The sequence below is a fragment of the Syngnathus floridae genome, chromosome 16 (assembly GCF_059516105.1).
Source record: "Syngnathus floridae isolate MCC-2025c chromosome 16, RoL_Sflo_1.0, whole genome shotgun sequence".
NCBI lineage: Eukaryota > Metazoa > Chordata > Actinopteri > Syngnathiformes > Syngnathidae > Syngnathus > Syngnathus floridae.
Window position 1 is genome coordinate 8833602 of NC_142428.1, and position 19788 is coordinate 8853389.

Below are 19788 nucleotides of genomic sequence, written 5' to 3' on the forward strand. Positions count from 1 at the left end.
TGATGGTTTTAAAATTCTTTGGCAGAGGCGTTCAGGGTAAGTACACAATGTGTGTCCTGTCAGCGAAATGAAGAATTTTCAAATATCAAAAGGTCTGGCAGCTCTGAGCTAAAACTCACAGAAGATCACCAAATTTCCAAAGTGCCTTGAGATGTTTGCACATACAGTATGTAAATACATTACAAGTGAATAGACACAGATCGTATCTGAGGGGGAAGGGTGAAACCTTTTTGGCTCCGATTGAAGAACAAGTCCAGTCAGTCTGTTGAGACACACCTGGAGGAATGTACCATTTTACTCAACATCTTCCAACACGTTTCGACAAGATCAACCCACATAATGTCACAACACGATAATGAACTGGAAAAGTAAAGAAATACAATAGCAGGATGGAAAGAAGTAGGTGTCCGGAAAAAGCATTTCCTTAATGTTCTCATGATTATCAGTAAGATTAGGTTCCACTGAGCTGAGATTTTTAGGTAAACAAAGGCAAACATTTATTTGAGCTTGCTTGTATTTGAACATGAAGATCTTCAGATGGAGTGAAGGCTGGGCATTTTTGTGATTCAACCTTTACTTTTACACTCAGCCTAAACAAACTTGCCAGTGTAAATAAAAAATGAATAATCAATTGACAGTCAGAAAGGGGCATCGAATTCCTACGCTGGGTTGGGCTCGCACGTCAGCAGGAATGACTCAAACGGAGCACAAAGCTCATCCGTTTTTTTTCCCCTCCTCATAGTACCAATCAACCTAAACAATAAATAGTGTTGCTCCTGGAAACATGCTGTACACAAATGAAACATGAAAGGAACCCTCAATAATGTGTTTTTTTTTCTCTCCTAGAAACAAAGCAAGATAAGCCTCAAGAAGTGGAAAATACATCTATTTAATGAAAATATATACATCTTGGCGGTGTAAAAAAAAGCAAAGTAACTGGAATCTTTCATACCAAAGTGATGATAAATTACATCAGCAGTGTAAAACAATAAAATTAAATGGACACAGATCTGGGGCCTAACTTTGGGCAAGAGGAAGGCTGCAACACCAATCATATTCAACTATAGACTTAAGAGTCTTTAGCTACCTAAAATACAAAAGCATGTATTTTTGGAATTCAGGGTGAAGCCGGAGAAATGTTCAAGATCAAAAGAAGTGTCCCAACAGTTTGGTCCGTGCAGCGATTTGAAAAGACTGCAGAAATTGAATGAAAACATTTGGAGGTTTGGCACTAGTCAGAGAGGAAAATCTTACACAGAGACCACAAGGGCGTGAGAATGTGTTGGTTGTGTGTGTGTGTGTGTGTGTGTGTGTGTGTGTGTGTGTGTGTGTGTGTGTGTGTGTGTGTTTGTGTGTGATACCGCACTCTCCAAATCATGGACTGACTCATGTAATGGTCTTTTTTGTCTGTTAAACTGGTACTAAAAACACACCGCTGAGCATCTGCCATGGCGGAGTAAGACCCTCAAATTTCTAGACAATAAAAAGTCAGTGCGGCTCATTTTCTGGCGACATTAAAAAAAGCGCCTGCCTTGTGAAGTCTAATTTAAATAAAAAAACATGATTTCAAGATATAGCCACGCTGTACGCTGGGGCAGGGGTTTGTGGCGTGTTCTTTGTGGACATCGTCAGAGGGTTTGACTTCATCAAATTGCTTCTGCTGCTGGTCATAATGTGGTGAGAGTGATGGACACCGGTGAAGATTTCATAGCAGCGTTTGCCCACCAGGTAGATAGTCTCTATAACAGTGAGGACGATGCAGACCAGGCTGGTGACCACCATGAAGATGGTGAAGATTCTTTTCTCTGTGGGCCGGGCGATGAAGCAGTCCACCGTGTTGGGACACGGCGTCTGTTTGCACTTGATGAGCGAGGGGAAGTCGTAGCCCTCGTAGATGTGGTAAAGGAGGTAGACGAAGGTGGCGTCCACGCAGGCTTTGAAGATCAGAGTCAGGACATAAGTCCACCACAGGCCGCCGCGCTTCTTGCCCGTGTTCAGGTAGATGCGGTGGCAGTTCTCGCCGTACTTGAGCCGATGCTTGTGCTCGCGGTCCTCCCGGTAAGCCACGTGCATCACCACCAGGAACGAGGGGCAAGTGACGAAGATGAGCTGCAGTGCCCACAGTCTCACGTGGGACACGGGGAAGAAGTGGTCGTAACAGACGTTGTGGCAGCCCGGCTGAGCTGTGTTGCATTTGAAATCCTTCTGTTCGTCACCCCAAACCTTCTCGGCCGCCACCACGAATACCAGCACCCTGAAGACGAACACAATGGACAGCCACACTCGGCCGAAGGCAGTGGAGTACTTGTTCACCCCACTGAGGAGGTCCTTAAGGAAGCCCCAGTTCATGGTGAACTACGTTTAGTTTCTTCTTTCTTTCTGTTGATGAAAGTGGAAAAGCATAGGATAAGGCAAAGGTGTCAAACTCATTTTTGTTGTGGGCCGCAACATAGTCGAAGTTTCTTTCGGAGGGCCATTATGACGGTCAATTATATATAATTATTATAAACAATAATTATTTGAAATCAGAGACTAGTAAAAACTGTTAGATGTTTTATTTTCGGAAGTCCATTATGAGTGTGAACGCCTTATAATATAGACAGTATAGGCTACACAACAAACCAATGGCCCTAATTTTGAAATCAGAGACTAGTAAAAACTGTTATTATATTTTTTATTTTTGGAAGTCCATTATGAGTGTCAACGGCTTATGTTATATACAGTATAGGCTACACAACAAACTGATGGCCTTAATTTTGAAATCATAGACATAAAACTGAATGGTAATAAACATTTTAGCAATTTCCAATTTTTAAAAGTGACGACAATTTGTAATTTTAGTATCGACACATGAAGTTGATGCACAATTTTTCTTAACGGGCCACATAAAATTATGTGGCGGGGCGTACCTGGCACCCGGGCCTTTTGTTTGACACCTATGTGTTCAAAACAGGTCCCAGGTCAATTGTGAGTGGCGCACTGTCACAAAACATCTATGTCAAATATTTTCTGTTATCAATAAAGTCACATTTTCACATATGTCATGTTATTAATCATGAGTCATGACTATATTCATGTTGATATTGTGGGATTACATGATGTTCATACCCCAACAATGAATCTGAGGTCTACTGCTGAAAAAGATTGGAAAACTGTGATCTCTTGTAACAATGTTTTTAACAAGGCACAAAATGGTTGAAAATAACACGAGCGCTGAATCTTTCTCGTGTGGAAACCCTTTCGTCTATTTTTTTCTATGGTAAATCAGTCAAGTTGCGTTCACGGAACTAGTTCAGTCGTCGCTGTTGCGTGAGAAGACAAGTCAACGCAAATTAGCTGCTTTCGAACGTCAGCGATGGTCTAACGATCAGAAAAGTGATTTAAAAAAGACGACGAAACCGAAATTAACTTTTTATTTAGCATTTAATCGAATTAAAGTAAGTTACTTACAGTGCGGCGCAGTGGAGTGGCTCTCGGATGAAGCTTGCCGTCAAGGCAATGTGAGCGGTTGGCAACAGAATGGACGTGTGGAGGAGGGAGGGGTTGATCATCTGCCATGTCTGCAAATGTAACCTGCATGCCCAGGTGTGGCTCAGACATTGAACAATGTTTAGCTCGTCGCGTCCCCCCCCCCCAAAAAAAATACTTCCAACGATTCTTTTATCCATCCATTTTTTTTAACGCTTGTCCCCACGTTATTTATTTATTTAGCATTACGACGACGTTCGCGAATGTAAGTTATGAAGTAAGCGTCGGCGATAAGAGTAATTGTATGAAGTAAAAAAAAGATTAATACCACGGTCATCAACAAATAAAAAGCAGGAATACAAATTATAGCGGCAGTAATATTACTACAACAGTGATTTTTCCTCCTACATTCCAATGCACAATCTGATGTCATAGAAAACTGCAGTGCATTTGCACTACCTAGTGGGGAAAGTTGGTTAATTTCATTTATTTTTTCTAGCCTTTAAACGGTAACTTTGGTCCTTGTTGGTGTTTTGAGTATTTAAAAAGGCCATATTTCAGTTGTATGCTGATTTTAAATGCCAAAAAAAGACATGTATTGAAAACTTGCCAGGAAAACATAAAAATCTTCACGCACTTTCAGGTTATCCAATGAAGCCCATTTGAGACTTTTTTTTTCACCCAATGCATTTTCTTTATTTTCTGCAAAGGAATAATAATAGACCTTTGTAATTATTTTAAAATTTGGATTCAAATGTGCATAGCATTTGAAGATCTCAAAGTGATTGACACTTACTCAGGTTTAAAAAAAAAAACACACATTTTGAACACACAAGGCTAAGCTATTACATATGTAGCATATTAAAATAGTTCATTCTCACTGAATATTTTCATCAGAATGCACCATTGAGTCCAACTGTTGCAGTTTCTTTATTTAAAAAAATGTTTGAAATATTTACATGGCAAAAGATTTGAATGGCGCCGTTCACACACAAAGGCGCACATTAAGTTGGCTTTCATTTACACACATTCTCCACAATCTGAGATGATGACTTTCTGCTTTACTTTGCCATCTTTTGTCCCCTGAGCCTGCAAAAAAGAAACAGTAGACTTTTTATCAACATAGAGAACAATAAAACCAAATATGTTAGATAGATTTGTGTTCAGGTTTTTTGTATTGCCTTGACATAAAACAGTAATGCCAACAGCATATGTGTTTCGCATACGCACATTGTAAAATCTTCAAGATGTTTAAGATAGTTGGTTATTGAAAGCTTTTTATTTCATTTGCAAACTATTGGTGTGGTGATAGGGGTGTTTGCAAGGAAAAGTGACATACACACTGAAGCTGAAAAGCATAAGCATTTTTTTTAAAGCAAAACTGGCCATGTTAAAGTAAACGTTTTTTTATCCAGAACCACTTGAGTCCTGTTTTTTATGTTTACTCATAGTTGATTAAATATTTAATCAAGTAATTGCCAGGTTAAAAGTTAGCTTAATTTTAATATGTCAAATATTGAAATTGGTTTTGAACTCCAAAAATCCATTCCGATGATGCACTAATTCTGATGGACATTTCGTGGGAATGCAGGCGGGCAGAAGAAGACATCTAAAATGTCTCGTAGCCAGCATCACAAAGTACTTTAATGCAAAATCTCTATCGTTTTCAGTGAGCTTTTGTCACATTACTCTCACCTCCATTTCACGAAGTACATCCATCCCCTCCACCAGCTCTCCAAACACCACATGTTTGCCATCCAGCCAGTCTGTTTTGTCATTGGTGATGAAGAACTGGGAGCCATTGGTGTTGGTTCCAGAGTTGGCCATGGAGAGCTGCCCTGTGTTGTTCACCAGAGGAAACATTAAGCCACTAGTTCAAATGCACCAGTGAACACAAACCAAGAAGCTTCAACTGTATATTAATACCGAGACAACATATTGTAAAGTAAGACTTTCACCTGGAGCGGTGTGTTTGAGGACAAAGTTTTCATCATCGAACTTTCGTCCATAAATGGATTTGCCGCCGGTGCCGTTGTGGTTGGTGAAGTCACCTCCTTGGCACATGAACTGAGGAATGATGCGATGAAAGCTGCTCCCTTTATAGCCATATCCCTTTTCATGTGTGCATAAGCAACGGAAGTTTTCTGTAAAAATCAATCATCATACCGGTAAACATTCATGAGACATCACTTATATAACTCAACAACGTGCTAAAAAATACGTAGTTCAAAGCCACATGGGAATTTCAGCTTCGAAGTGCCTTATTTGTGAGCCTGCCACCACATATTACTTAGAGGTAGCTTGATGCATTAGAATCTCTGGTGGTGATAAATATGGATGAGTGACTACCAATACATTGTATTGATATTGATGCCGATACCTCACACTGAAAAACCCCTAAGCATTGCAATGCATCAACCTGCTGTCATGGGAACAACGTCGGCCCGAAGGAGGAAGCGAAGTCTTCCTGCAGGTTTGTTGCCGATCTTGATATCCATGTAGACCTGCGGATTAATTCTTCCCTTTTTAGCAGGGGGCTCTGCCTGCAGAAACAAATGATACCCATCAGAACATGCTTTCAATCTTATGTTGCACGATTCCATGCAATAAAATGAAAGTCATCCAACCTCTTGAGGAGCAGTCTTGGCTGTTTCTCCTGCAGCCTCGACCTCAGCCTCTTCTAAAGTCTTTCCTGAGAACTTCTTCAGCCAGTCATCATCCGACCACACTTAAAAAAAGTCAATGAAAATCAGAACAAATGGACCAGAACCTCAGTTGTAGGAAATAATCCAATCAATTATCACCTGGTCGAGAGGATCCTTCTTTGATTCTCATTGGCTTGGCGATGTTGACACGGACAGTCCGACCGAAAAGCTCGGATTCATTCTGAAAAAAAAATGGAAGAACAATCGAATATCATAACACTGTGAGCTATTCTCCACGTGTCTGCAACAATGCATTGCACTCACCATGTTATCAATAGCTGCAGCAGCATCCTGCATAACACAAAGAAGGGGGACATAATCAATGCCTATCGTGAATGTTCACTCAACGAGTTGTCAAACATTACTGAACTAAATAAGTTGTCATCTATTTGTGAACGATAAAACGCTTCAGGTGACATCAAAACGTGCATTCAAGTTAGTAAAACAGGACTGCATTCAGATAACAGTTTGTAGACAAGTGTTATTTCAGACATACCTCTGCCAGTTCAAACTCAACAAATGCAAAACCTCTGTGCTTTTCTGAAAAAATGAACATAGGATTCATTAATATAGTGTAGTTTGTCCATAACTCTTGATGGAACCAGATATTGTACAGAATATTGTAGTGAAATGATCATTAACAATACCTGTCTCGTAGTCTAATGGTATTTGGACATCTGTGATGTCTCCAAAGGGAATAAAAGCAGCATGCAACACTTTCTCGTCTACTTCCTCCGCCAGCCCACCTAAATCAAAGATGCAGCAAAATATCTACATAAACAAATCCACCACCTTGTTGTTGTTCTTGAAACGGGAGTGCCCATTTTAAACGAAAACCCTGCTCAGAACACTTGTTGATTGCGGAAATTCAAATCGGAAAACTAAATATTTTTTAATCGTACCGCAAAACCGTTTCCATGTTTATCAGGCATCATAAATGCTTCTTTAATTACATTTGTACAGAATTCACAATTATGTTTGGTTATTAAACAATGTTGACATGAAATAAGAACGTACCAACATACAAAACCCGCTTGCTTGCAGCCATTTTGGAAGGGACCTTTCAACTTTAACCCCTGGCCTGATTGGATGAAACTTAAACCCGCCTCTGTTCTGTCGAGCGCCATCCACCGACGATAAAAAGAAATGCTTAGGCTGAGACGTAGTTGTGACTTTCCACTTGTTCCACCAGGGGTCGCCACGGCAAGTTATTCAATTTCAATAGGGTTCAATAACTCAAAGATTTTCCCTATTCGTGTAGTGTTATGTCCAATTACAATACATTTAAACAGAAGAAACACTCCACAAGATCAAATAAACCAGGACTGTTGAAATTATACATCATTCCTTTATTGGAAATACCACAAACCCACGATAATATAATGGGATGCAGAAACCAACCATTCCAAATCAAACATAACAGGCAAAGTAAAAGTTCAAGGGTCATTTTCTTTTTTGGAATTTTCTTGAGGTCTTGCTTCATGACTGCATACTGTTTGGTGTGCAGTTTATTAGATTTAGAAAATAAATACCTGTCACTTTCTCCTGAAATATTTAAGTGTATTTTAAAATTAAATTTTTCGTTTTTTTTCCGGTTTTTTTTTCTTCTGAATTGTTCTAAACTTGTCTGGTTTCAGTGTAGCGTTTTCTCCACAGCTCAATCTGCTCTGCAACACACAGTGACCCAATTTGTTAATACTTTGTGATGTACACTAAATACAGTCAGTGTTAATAATGTGTTGTACATACCAGTTTGAATTAATCATTCAAGATGTGGTAGCAGCACCGGTATTAGTCATGCCGCCTACTTTCTGAGTGGCATCTTTCTTTGCTTGGTGGGCCTGCAGCACCGCAACAGCTTCTTCCACCTGGATCAGGAAAAACAACAACGATCGTAGTACACAACCTTACAGATGAAAAAAAAACAACAATATGGAAGTAATTTAGGAAATGACGCACCTTTGAACGCAATGATTCATGAGATTCCAGCATATGTAGCAGTTCCGAATTGTCGATCTCAAGCAACATGCCTGTGATCTTTCCTGCAAGGTTGGCGTGCATGGCCTGAATCAGTGGGAAGAGACGTTCCCCTATTCGGATCAACAAAACCGCATGAAAGTGAATAATCAACGTAATGACCTGTAAACTTTGATGCTTTGAGGTTACGGATTGTTACCGAGCATCTGCTTCTGCTCCTGTGGTGGCGCAGAAGCCAGCATGGAAGCCGTCAGTGGTTCCTGACCCTGAACATGGACAGCTGGCTGAGTCTGGAGGGTTCAAATGAAAGACAAAGAGAACATATTGACATATAACAACAATATAATGATATTGAAATGACGATCATACCTGCTGTAAGGCAAGAGGTTGCACCACTTGAGGATTCGGGTTGCGTACACCAGCGGCATATTTGTAAGGAGGCATGGTGCGAGGCCCTGGTAATCCCATTGAGGGACGAGGACCAAGGGTTTGGCCGGAACCTGCCCCCCACCCCAAAAAAAAAAAAAAAAAAGTACAGAATGAATTTCCAGCACTCCATTTGTATTTAGAATTGAAGAACTGATTTACTAAATGCTTGCTTGGGGGAACCAGCATGGCCTATTGTGAACCCACCTCTTGGGCCCTGCGTGTTGTTGGGAGACATGTGTCTCAGGTTGGTACGCGGACCTGGTTGTCGCAGTGAGCTGGGCATCCCCTGGAAACCACCTGAGGGGCATGAATACCAACAATGAGATTGGCACAAGCAAACTCACACCGCAACTAAAAAGATTGATTGAAATTGAGTTAAAGTGCTTAAATCTCTACATTGTTACATGCCCACCTTGACCCCTACCACCTTGTTGCCACCGGGGATTTGGTCGCATTTGGGCCATCTGATTGGGTGCGTAGTAAGTAGTTCTATTCTGGGCCTGATGAGTAGAAGACAATGAAAAAATGCAGAGTCCTGAAAAAGCTAAAAATCTGGCTGCATTTTGTCGAGATGTTAAATCTTCAATAGCTTTGTAGCATAGCATGTTTTCCATTCATCGTCCTGATGAGTCCAATCTTGGTGTTGCCATTTGCTTATACTTTGTAGAAAAGTTGCTAATTGTCTTTCTTCAGATATAAACTATACGTAGATGAGATTTGTGTGTCTTTTTGAGCCATGAGCCGTCTAAACTTGCCCAACTTGGATGCTCGTACCTGTGGCACGGTTGGCATGAAGTAGCCACTGGTGGGTTGGAACTGATTAATGATGGCGTTGGCCGGCATGGCTCTCATGCCAGCGATGCGTTGCATGTACTGGTTGGTGAGATGGGCTTTACGCTCCTCTTTGCGCTGAGCAAGAGCCACATAGAGCGGTTTGGAACCGACGATTCGTCCGTTCATCTCAGTTACTGCTTTGGTGGCCTCCTCGGGAGAAGAGAAGCAAACAAAGCCAAAGCCCTTGGAGCGACCCTCCTCCAGCATCACCTGACAAGACAGTGACAGCGTGGTTAACCTTCACTGCAACTAACATAAAAATCTCTCATCTCTTTGGAATCTCTCACCTTGGTGCTTGTGATGGATCCAAAAGGTGAAAACTCCTTACGCAGTTTTTCATCATCTATGGTGTCATCTAGATTCTTGATGTAAAGATTAACTCCCTAATTCCAAAAATAACAGTCATGAGCCATTTGTAAATTCAACTCACTCATGCCTATTATGTGAGTCCGACCGACCTGATAGCGACTGATTCTCTCCTGTTTCAGCATCTCAAACTTGCGCTTCAGCTCTGCCTGTCGCTCCATTTTCTTTTGAGCTCGTCCCACAAACACAGTCTTGCCGTTGAGATCTGTGCCGTTCATGTCCTCCACAGCCTAAGGATTCATTTTAGAATTTAGAATCGGAGGAAACGCATGCTGATTAAATACATTTCACACAATGAGGCCGAATTACCTTGTTAGCATCTTCATGCTTCTCATAACTAACAAATCCAAAGCCTCTGGATTTGCCAGTAGGGTCTGTCATCACTTTCACGCTGAGTGTTTTGCCTGCAGAATTCAATTAACATGGGATTCTGATTAATATTCTGCTTGTGGAATATGAGTTAAGCAGCAAAATGCACAGTTTTTAGTTATCTCAAGGGGCAGCCATTTTGCCACTTGCTGTTTTGACCTTAAACCTGGCAACTGTCATTTTCAGTCGACAGCGAGTGGCAAACTGGCTGCCTGCTGAGATGGATAAAAACAGATGGCTTTTGCCTATTTAATTCATATTCCACAAATAAAACTTTAATCACAACACTGTGTTTTGACTAGATGGGCTGCACAGAAAAGATTATCACAAAGAAAATTGGGGTTTGATTTCCACTTTAAGGCACTTACTTCCAAGTGGTGTGCGTACACACAACGGTTGATGACAAATTATTATACATAAAATCTAAACATCTTACCATATTTGTCAAAAAGCTCCTTAAGGTGCTCATCATTCATTTCGTCACCAAAGTTCTTGATGTAGACATTTGTGAACTCCTTGGCTTTAGCACCCAGCTCGGCCTCACGCTCCTTGCGAGATTTGAAGCGACCTACAAACCTAAAGATGGAGAAAGAGCAACGGATACACGCTCTTTTAAAACAGCCCTGACTGATATGGGGAAAGTTCACCAGGATCCAACACTTTATAATCCTTTTTTTGTATTCAGATATACCAGGCTGAATCTCGACAATGACCATTTCAACCAGTCACCATTCACAAAACACAGCTATAGTTCCTCATCGCTGCAAGAGCAAACATGAACAAAATACATTTCAATTGTGTTAATACCACCAGAGGCAGGCAGATAAATTGGCATGCTTGACAGTGAAAACCATCAGTACCATCTTGGTCCAACATGAGGATGACGAAGATGATGATGAGGAAGAAGTGGATGGAGAGAGGTGGAGGAACAGGGTCTCACAGTACAAAGGAAAGCTGAGGAGGACCAAATGTTCTCATATATACCTTGCTATGTTGACCTCTCCCACTCTGCCATCCAGTATTGCATTCCTGCATTCGATCCATCACTAAAACACACAAGCGTGGTCATACACACAAACACACTCAGACGGATGACCAGCGAGTGCACTATTAAGGCTGCAACAAACTGTTTCTGGTAGAAAAGATGAGCATTTTAGTTGGTTATTTAGCAATTCACAGCTTATCTTCACACTGGTGGAAGCAAGAGATCAGCTTATTAGTCATATTATTTCATCACCAACTGGGAAAAAAAAGGCAATTTAGAACACACGGGTGCACGACGGAACTTGCAAATTACATAAGGAACAAATCAGGCGGACACACAATGATACATTCATGGTTTATGACACAGAAATTGATACGTAAGAAAATGATCAGACACTCACACCTTGCGGTCATTCAAAAGCATGCCGTTCATTTTCTCAATGGCACGGTCAGCAGCATCCTGGGTTTCAAAGTGGACGAAGGCGTAGCCCTTGGAGCCATTTTCATCACACACCACCTAGAAGAAAAAGTTTGAAAATATATGTACATTGTATCATGTTAACCATCGGGATGGGCAAGGTATCGGTACTCGCTACGGTATTGGCTGCCATCTTGTTGCACACCTTTTAATTGATCGCAATCCACTTTCTGTAATTGTATCTGAATGTACTGAATATTTTAAACATCAAAACTTTACCTTGCAGGACAGGATGTTTCCAAAGGCAGAGAAGGTATCATACAGCGCTTTGTTATCAATGGACTTGTCAAGGTTCTTGATAAAGACGTTGCCCACTCCAGACTTTCTGAGGGAGGGATCTCTTTGGGACCACATGATTCTGATTGGCTTTCCTTTCACCACGTCAAAGTTCATCGTGTCCAAGGCTCGTTCGGCTGGTTTGGGAAACACATGTGCGCAGGCACACACACACATACACACACAAACACACACACATGCACAAACACACACAACACACACAAACACACACATGATAAGGGGGCTTGTTTACATAGAAACACTGCTTGGTTCTGTTGTCAGTATGTTAGTGTTTGGCTTCCTGACCCTATCGGTACAAAGAGTTTAAAATGGTGGTTCTTAAGTTTGTTAAGAATGTTCAATATTAACTTTCATGCATTGACTGAACCCATTTTATGTCAGTGCAAAAAAGTGATTAATGCTTATGAGGTTCAAAGAACAAAAGTCAATTACAAATCATGAATTTCACCAAAAATGTTAAAAATGAACTCCCTGGAGGATTTTTGTTGTTGCTTTAAACCACAGGTGTCAAACTCAATGCCCGAGGGCGAGATACGGCCCGCCACATCATTTTATGTGGCCCACGAAGACAAATTGTGCATTAAATTTATGTGTCATTACTAGAATTTCAAATTGTCTTCACTTTTAATAATATCTTTTTTTTTTATATATTTGACCAGTTTGTACTCGTCTGATTTGAAAACGAGTTATTTGTCAGTTTGTTTTGTAGCTTTTACTGTATATAACATGAGGTGCTCATACATTTATTTGGGTTGACAGTCATAATGGCCCTCCGAAAGAAGCTATGACTACAATGCGGCCCGCGAAAAAAATGAGTTTGACACCCCTGCTTTACACGGATTGCCCATAACGATACATCATAACAGTTTGAGTATCACAGGCTTTCTATGATGTGGTGATGCCAGCTGTCACTGATCATACAAGTGGGATGAAGCAGAATCCAGACAGTGTGTCTCTTGACCTCCACTGGACCTCTGAGACTGACCGGACTCTTGGGGTTTGATCCAACACTTTAGAGCTCGCGGGCCACATGCGGCCCAAAACTAACCCCCGAGTGGCCCAGCCTGTTTTCCAACCTGCCTGAATTGAATTGCATTCAAGAGATGCAGAGGGTTCACAAGATTTCAAAAATCCCAACAATGTTTGATGCCATGAATGCAACACTGGTGTGGCCTAGTACCCCCACATACTGGGAGTGTTGTTTTGAAGCATGCCTCGGCGTGCTAACAGGAGTAGTGGCAAGATACTGTGGGAAATGATGCAGACCACAGTTACAGTTCTGCAGTGGACGTTGCTTTTGATAAACAGTTTACGAGCAGTAGAAAAAAAATGTGTGTATGTGTGTGTGTGGGGGGGGGGGGGGGGCTGCAGCTGTAATGGTAACGCGGGGAACAAATGGGCCTCTTCTCTGCCTCGACACATGCTGTTGGCTTCACAGTAGAGTACACTCTGCCTCTGATAACACCATCAGCTTCAAGCTGCCGTGTGAAGGCGACATCTGTTTGCATTAAGCGCCACCTTTTGTTTGGGAAGCTGAAATCACTTTCTGCTGTCTGAAGATCACTGAGATTCGACTTACGCTGTGACTCTTAACATCGGACAGGGCTCCAAAGTCCATGTGGTCATATAGGTTTGCTTTTGTTCGGTCACTCCACATTAACACACAGAGGCCAGGCTGCCCCTCCAAAAAAAGTGTCTGGTAAACAAAACAGAGCTGCCTTGCGTCTGCTGGCATCAGCAGTTTGACTCCCAATTGTACTTCACAAACGGTATATTCAGAGGTGTGTGTGATATCTGTCAAACGTGCCTGGCTTTGACACTTTTGTCTTGTCATTTCTAAGAACTTATTAAAGCGCTGACAGTTTTTTTTTGCAGCTTGGAGAGATGTTCTATATTTAGAGAGGGGTCCTCGGAGGTATGTGCTGGCATGGTGTGTGAGTGGAGAATTCTCCACCATTGATGGGAAGAGACATATAAAGTGTGGCAGTAAAAATCCAGGAATGGTTTCACAATATATTATTTCAAACCCAAACTACAAATTATGAGTTTTCTTCTTCAATGTCTGATGAGATCTTGTGGCGATTGTTTCATTCAGTGAACGAGAAGAGCCGATAGTCATGGATGGACATGCGTCTGCTTCATCATGATCACACGAGGAGAACATCGCTGTGCTTAAGCAGTCGCCATCATCAAACGATGTGTCTCTGTGATTTTTCTTCCTCTTTCCCAAAATCAAAGAGGTCATCAAGGGAACCCGCTTTGAAGATGTGAATAACTACAAGATTGATGTCACAATGGAGCTGCGGAGGATCTTAATCTTTCAGCAGTAGATAAAAGCGGACAAAAGAAGGATGGAAAAATGTGTGATGTTTGAAGGACAAAAAAATAAATATATATTTTGTGACAGTTGTGCAACTTTTCAGACACACATTGTATTCAGTGAAAATCCTTGGGAGAGATTTGCTCTCAAGAAACACTCTTAAATCCTTGGGAGAGCTTTGCTCTCAAGAAACAATCTTCAACAATGCTATTTTACCTTCCACTAAAACCAACAAGTCAACAAGTCCAACATTATTTGTCCTTTGAAGCAGAAAACACGTGCATGGACTACATGAAATTTCCCAACAGCTCCCATCCCCCCTTGTACACAGTACACGCCTGACAACAAATGGTGTCATCTCATCAGAGGCTCATCTTACAGTTTTGAACCAATGAGACCAAAACTTCTGGAAGTGAGCCAGTTGTGAGTGATTGCTCTACCGCCTTTTGGGTTTCCGACTGGAGCCCAGATATGTTGGGACAGGTGTTCCACTGAAGCCTGATACAAAGAACTGCCCCCCACTTTCCCACTCACACAATGTAACCAACTGACATTACTGCTCAGTTCATACAATAAAAGACATAAGAAGAACAAGGATGGCTTTCCAAGTTTTGATCAACTTGATCACATTTTGGGCATATGGAATCATAAATCTTTCATGCCTCTATCATCCATACATTAGCATGTCACACAAGCAAATTTAAAACATTAAAGCAGTAAAGTCAGTCCTTATCATTGGGTTCAATAACGCAAAATCTGTTGCATGTTTATAGAACTGGGTTTCAATAACGTGCGTATAGCAGTTCAATCGACTGTTTTATGAATGGGAAAATGACATTTACAGTTGTCGTTGAAGCCACGCGTGTCGTTACGCGAGTGACGCAAACAGCGGCTTTCTTACCGTCAGCAGGCTGGGAGAAGTTGACATAAGCGTACCCCAAGGACCGCCGGGTGATCATGTCTCGGCAGACCCGAATGGACAGCACCGGTCCGGCTGGGCTGAATTTCTCGTATAACATCGCCTCCGTGATGTCGGGGTGCAGGTCGCCAACGTAAAGAGAAGCCATCGGATAACTCCCGGTCGATGTGTTCATAACGTCAAAGAACTTCCTTTCAAAAATGTTGCCAAGGGGAGCGTTTGATCCAAAATAAACCACCTATGACAAGGAACGGCTTAAAAAAATAAAATAAAAGATAAACTTTAAAAAAAAGATATTTCTTTTTAAGACCAGAGGTCTCTTTTTTTCCCTTTTACTATTTTTTAACTTGTATATTTTATCAATTTAAACGCTTCGTTTCTTTTTATGAAGGTTTTATTCTTTTTATATTTTTTATGTATTTTTCAAAGTTTTTCAAGAACAGTGAGTTAGACACTCACGGTGGTTTTGTGGCCGTGGAAAGAGACTGCATGGGGGCTGCGTGGGTACTTTATACACCGTGCGCAGTGCGTGAAGGAAATGGCTGCAGGGTCAAACTTGGGGTAGGAGGGGAAACACGCCTCTGCGCATGCGTAGTGTTCAGAGCGCACATAATAGCTATACATACTGTACTTAAAGGAGCCTTTTGGCCCATTCCATCAATAAATATTAAAATATCAAATAATCTGTTACTATACTAATCCGATCTTTAAATGTGACGTAATTTTTCTCAAAGAACAAGAATGAAGCTCTTTTTTTCCCTATCTTGCAACCTGCATAAAAAAAAAGTTGTGTCAGTAACTAGTAACAATGAGAATACATGATGAATACATGACAGTGTAAATAGGCTTCATGGTAGGCTGTTATGCACAACGTCAGCAAAATGTTTTGAGAGAGGTGGAGTCAAAAACTTCTCAATCTCATGAGAATTGCCTTTTACGGTAAACCTGCATTTTTAACATATCCGAGCAGCATAAGAAGATGAGGCTTTGCCAATCACTCAACTTTTCCACACCCAACAAGGCTGATGTGCGACGCAGCCCCCGAAACGGCATCTATGGACTCGTGATGCTGAGCACATGGACCAGCTCAATAGCTCCATCTAAAGGCGCAAGAAGTACACTGCCAAACGTCAATTGTGATAGACATCCATCCATTTTCTGTACCGCTTTGTCCCCACGGGGTCACGGGCGTGCTGGAGCCTATCCCATCCGTCTTCGGGGGACACCCTGAACTGGTTGCCAGCCAATCGCAGGTCACACAGAGAATAACAACCACCCACTCTCGCACTCACACCTAGGGGGAATTTGGAGTGCTAAATCAGCCTACCAAGCATGTTTTTGTGATGTGGGAAGAAACCGGAGTGGCCGGAGAAAACCCACGCGGACACGGGGAGAACATGCAAACTCCACACAGAGAGGGTCGGCGGTGGAATCGAACCCACACCCTCCTAACTGTGAGGCGGACGTGCTAGCCAGTGCACCACCGAGTCGCCGGTTGTAATAGACTGATACAATAAAATTAAATACTGTACAGTTTGGTATAGAGGGTCATCGGCATATTTACTGGATTTAATGTGGCAGATTTATAAACCGAAATTCAAGTTAGGACAAGTTTGCCTTGAAGAACATGCAATGTAAAAGAAACGCACAGCTCCCATTCAAGTATTTAGCTAATTATTTTCCATGATTGTTTTAAATGCTTTAATCTACAAGTGTAAAAAGAATAGCAAACTGCAATTCACTCATTGACTCAATATGTGGTCCTCGCAGGCCAACTGGTGCATATTTTAAGGGTCACTCTCATCCATCCATTATCTGAACCTCTTAACACAAATTATTACCATACATAAATCTCCACTTCTGTATTTTAGTGTTGCTATGGGGCAAATTAACCCCTGCCACTAAATGAAGGTTAATTTAGATACTGTTTATAAAGTAGATCAATTCATATCATCCAGCAATTAAAGACATGCCACAAGGGCATTGAAAGAGTACTTGGATTATACATTAAAAAAGAAAAAAAGCATTACTTATAGCATAGTTAATGCAAACACACAATAGATGATCAAATAAAAGATACAAGGAGTGAATGGTTAATATTTTATTATGCCTGGAGAGTTGCAGTTTACTCCACTTTGTTCATCTTCCTGGAATTAAAGGAAAAACAATTAAATTTAGTTTACCAGCCAACAAGACACAACAGCTCTTGTGTTGAGCTCATTGGATGACACACACTGTATTGTGCCAGTATTGTGGTAAGGCCTACACTACAAAATCAGTTACCTCAACAAATCCAGAAAAATTGAACGTAGTCTCCTGCGTGCCTGCCTCCGTTTACACGGCGGTCCATCCATTCCAAGTGTTCCAAAAGAAACTTTGTCTTGTGCTACCACCGCTTCTTCATAACTTAGAGTTTGGGAGCCATCAGCTTTTTTTGACAACTGAATTTTGGAGCGGAGAATTGGCTGTGCATCGTTTGTCCGCTCTTGAGGTTTTGCAGCTTTGTTGTATTGGCACAGTTCATCTCGGACCTCCATGTGCAAAGGCTTGTCCGGAGCCACATTTGCAATTTGACCTTTGGTATCATTTAGGTTAGTCTCTAGTTCCATGGTGGGAATCTGAAGGTCAATTAATGTGCCATCTCTTGCAGGATCACTTTGTTCATTCTGGCCTGGTAGCAAGAGCGTCAGGCTGGAGACCGGGTCTTGCTTCACAACCACAATGGCGCCTGGTGAAGAGGGCCACTGGAATTCACTTGAGACTGAAATGCTCTCTTCCTCTGGTGGGGCAGCATCTGACTGCATCAAGTTTAAGTCTGGTTTTTGGATAGAGGGTGCTGGTCTTTGCACTAGAATTATTGGACCAGTGCTGACGACCGCCTTAGCGTCTGTACAGTAGAGGAAACTTTCATTTAGTATGACTTTTGATACTGATTGAGTTTTTTTTTAATTCGATAAACAGACCTTGAGAAAGGTGCTTGACAGAAAGGCCTTTACACTTTGAGTTACAGCATCGGCATACCTCCACATTGCCACTTAGCTCCTCCCACCTGAAAAAAAAATCAGGAGAGAGAAGAAAAATAATAATTAATGTAGAGTCATCATAGAAGCCACTGTACTGAGATAGAATAATCGAGCAAATACCTTGAATTGACCAAGTCAAAGTTGCAGGATTTAGAGCCACTTGTTATACCAATGTCTGAGATGAGCACACTACAGTGGATATACATCTTCAAGAGGGAGGGGGGAAAAAATCCGAGGGTCATTAAACTAAACAACATAAAATGTTTCAGTACAACTCACCTCTGAAATTAAAGAAGTAGAATTCAAAGCAAACTTCACTTGTGACTTGTCAGAGTCCAGAAATTTTACAAGTGTATACGGAGAACTGGATGGGACTGTGCACCTGGCAAAAAAAAAGAGCAGCAATTTAACACCAACAATTTATATGTGCAAATTATAATTAAACCTTTAAATGGCTACTCACCCTTTATTCATTATGATTGCACTCCAGGGTTTAATGTGAGACTTGGGAGATGAAGAGATAAAGCAGGACCGGATGAAGAGCTGCTGATGAGGGCGGAGTTTAGCAGACAGCTGAATATTGATGACTTGGCCCCGCATATAGATGTTAGATTCTGCTGCCCTTGTCCATGAGGCTACAGAATACACACAATGTGCTGAAGCGTTCAACCTCCACCCCGCCAATCTGTACTATACTTACAATCCATTGCTTGTATGCTGAATTGTCTGCTTTTATCAGGAAATGTTTGATATGGTAAGTTTAGCTCGTTTGACCTGGAAGACATTTATTGCCTGTAAGTAAACGAATAGTAATGATTTTGTTTTTGCCCCCAACATACTCTGCAGTATCATGCATGTGGCAGAAATTGAAATTAAACAATTTTTAAAAAATGATCCCACTCAAATCTTACTGTACCTATTTGGAATACAGGAGACATGGACAGTTGAAGGTGTGAGCCTCGAATTCAAGACTTTCTTGGGACTGAAATGAAGAAAGTTGGAGAACACATCCAATCCCTTCTCCATCTGTTGGTTAATATTGATTCAGAAGCTCATTCCAACTAATTCATTTAATCAGACTTTGGTCCACTCACTTCATGTCTTGTTCCACATTGATCGTATCGGTACGTGAACATCAGTTGGCTTGCTAGCTCACTGTTGCTGTAGCAGCCATCACCGAACTGGATCTCGTCTCGGTTGAGTATGACATCACCCAGTCGCTTATTCACAAGTAGGATGAGTTCACTGTCATCACAGTAAACCTGGACAGCTTTCATGATTGAAGAGAAATCTGCAAATGTGCCAAAATCAACTTGTGCTCTCCAGGGGTTGAAGATGCTATTGAAATCTTCGCTCAATTGATACGGGAAAGGGAAAAAATTCTGTAAAAAGCCAGCTTCTGTCAAATGAACCAGCGAAAGGTGACTTAAAAATACAAACAAAAGTAGCTCCAGCACACCCATTGCTGATCTCAAAGTGGATCAACCACTCTAAAACGGTGTGAACTCATGTTCCACTAATAGTCTCGGCAGTGAGGTGACAGCTGCTACCAGTCAAACTAATGAAGCTCTCGTGGTGCATTCAATTGTAATATGTAATTCAGTTTTTTGGTATTTATT

General features: G+C 41.4%; 4 protein-coding genes and 1 long non-coding RNA gene across 6 annotated transcripts; 1 reads left to right on the top strand and 4 right to left on the bottom strand.

Annotated features, from left to right (window-relative positions):
- Positions 1-870: 870 nt before the first annotated feature.
- Positions 871-3611, bottom strand: gjb10 (gap junction protein beta 10). Its single transcript, XM_088400308.1, has 2 exons — positions 3451-3611; positions 871-2379 (listed from the first exon to the last, which is right to left on the bottom strand). Exon 2 carries the CDS (start codon positions 2347-2349, stop codon positions 1567-1569), a length of 783 nt encoding a protein of 260 aa, XP_088256434.1. The 5' UTR covers positions 2350-2379; positions 3451-3611; the 3' UTR covers positions 871-1566.
- Positions 3612-4379: 768 nt separating this feature from the next.
- Positions 4380-7302, bottom strand: ppie (peptidylprolyl isomerase E (cyclophilin E)). The gene is made up of 10 exons (XM_088356478.1): positions 7191-7302; positions 6821-6919; positions 6670-6713; positions 6438-6464; positions 6273-6354; positions 6096-6196; positions 5888-6011; positions 5427-5612; positions 5164-5306; positions 4380-4557 (listed from the first exon to the last, which is right to left on the bottom strand). Exons 1-10 carry the CDS (start codon positions 7219-7221, stop codon positions 4489-4491), a joined length of 906 nt encoding a protein of 301 aa, XP_088212604.1. The 5' UTR covers positions 7222-7302; the 3' UTR covers positions 4380-4488.
- A 199-nt stretch (positions 7303-7501) lies between these two features.
- On the bottom strand, positions 7502-15648 carry pabpc4 (poly(A) binding protein, cytoplasmic 4 (inducible form)). Of its 2 annotated transcripts, none has more exons than XM_088356472.1 (15): positions 15129-15648; positions 11830-12023; positions 11534-11649; positions 10585-10724; positions 10089-10183; positions 9872-10009; positions 9701-9796; positions 9354-9623; positions 8992-9079; positions 8784-8876; positions 8520-8650; positions 8350-8440; positions 8133-8263; positions 7923-8041; positions 7502-7835 (listed from the first exon to the last, which is right to left on the bottom strand). In XM_088356472.1, the coding sequence occupies exons 1-14, from the start codon at positions 15319-15321 to the stop codon at positions 7940-7942; spliced, it is 1878 nt and encodes a 625-aa protein (XP_088212598.1). In that variant the 5' UTR covers positions 15322-15648; the 3' UTR covers positions 7502-7835; positions 7923-7939. The 2 variants fall into 2 exon arrangements, with proteins under 2 accessions (XP_088212598.1, XP_088212597.1); XM_088356471.1 differs by having other exon boundaries at positions 7502-7840; positions 15129-15647.
- On the top strand, positions 13751-14311 carry LOC148385523 (uncharacterized). Its single transcript, XR_015853160.1, has 2 exons — positions 13751-13822; positions 14003-14311. It is a non-coding gene; the product is annotated as an uncharacterized LOC148385523 (long non-coding RNA).
- Positions 15649-17232: 1584 nt separating the features above from the next.
- On the bottom strand, positions 17233-19708 carry zpcx (zona pellucida protein C). The gene is made up of 9 exons (XM_088356473.1): positions 19264-19708; positions 19086-19195; positions 18870-18943; positions 18633-18804; positions 18449-18551; positions 18290-18375; positions 18110-18195; positions 17430-18033; positions 17233-17293 (listed from the first exon to the last, which is right to left on the bottom strand). The coding sequence occupies exons 1-9, from the start codon at positions 19630-19632 to the stop codon at positions 17272-17274; spliced, it is 1626 nt and encodes a 541-aa protein (XP_088212599.1). The 5' UTR covers positions 19633-19708; the 3' UTR covers positions 17233-17271.
- Positions 19709-19788: the final 80 nt, after the last annotated feature.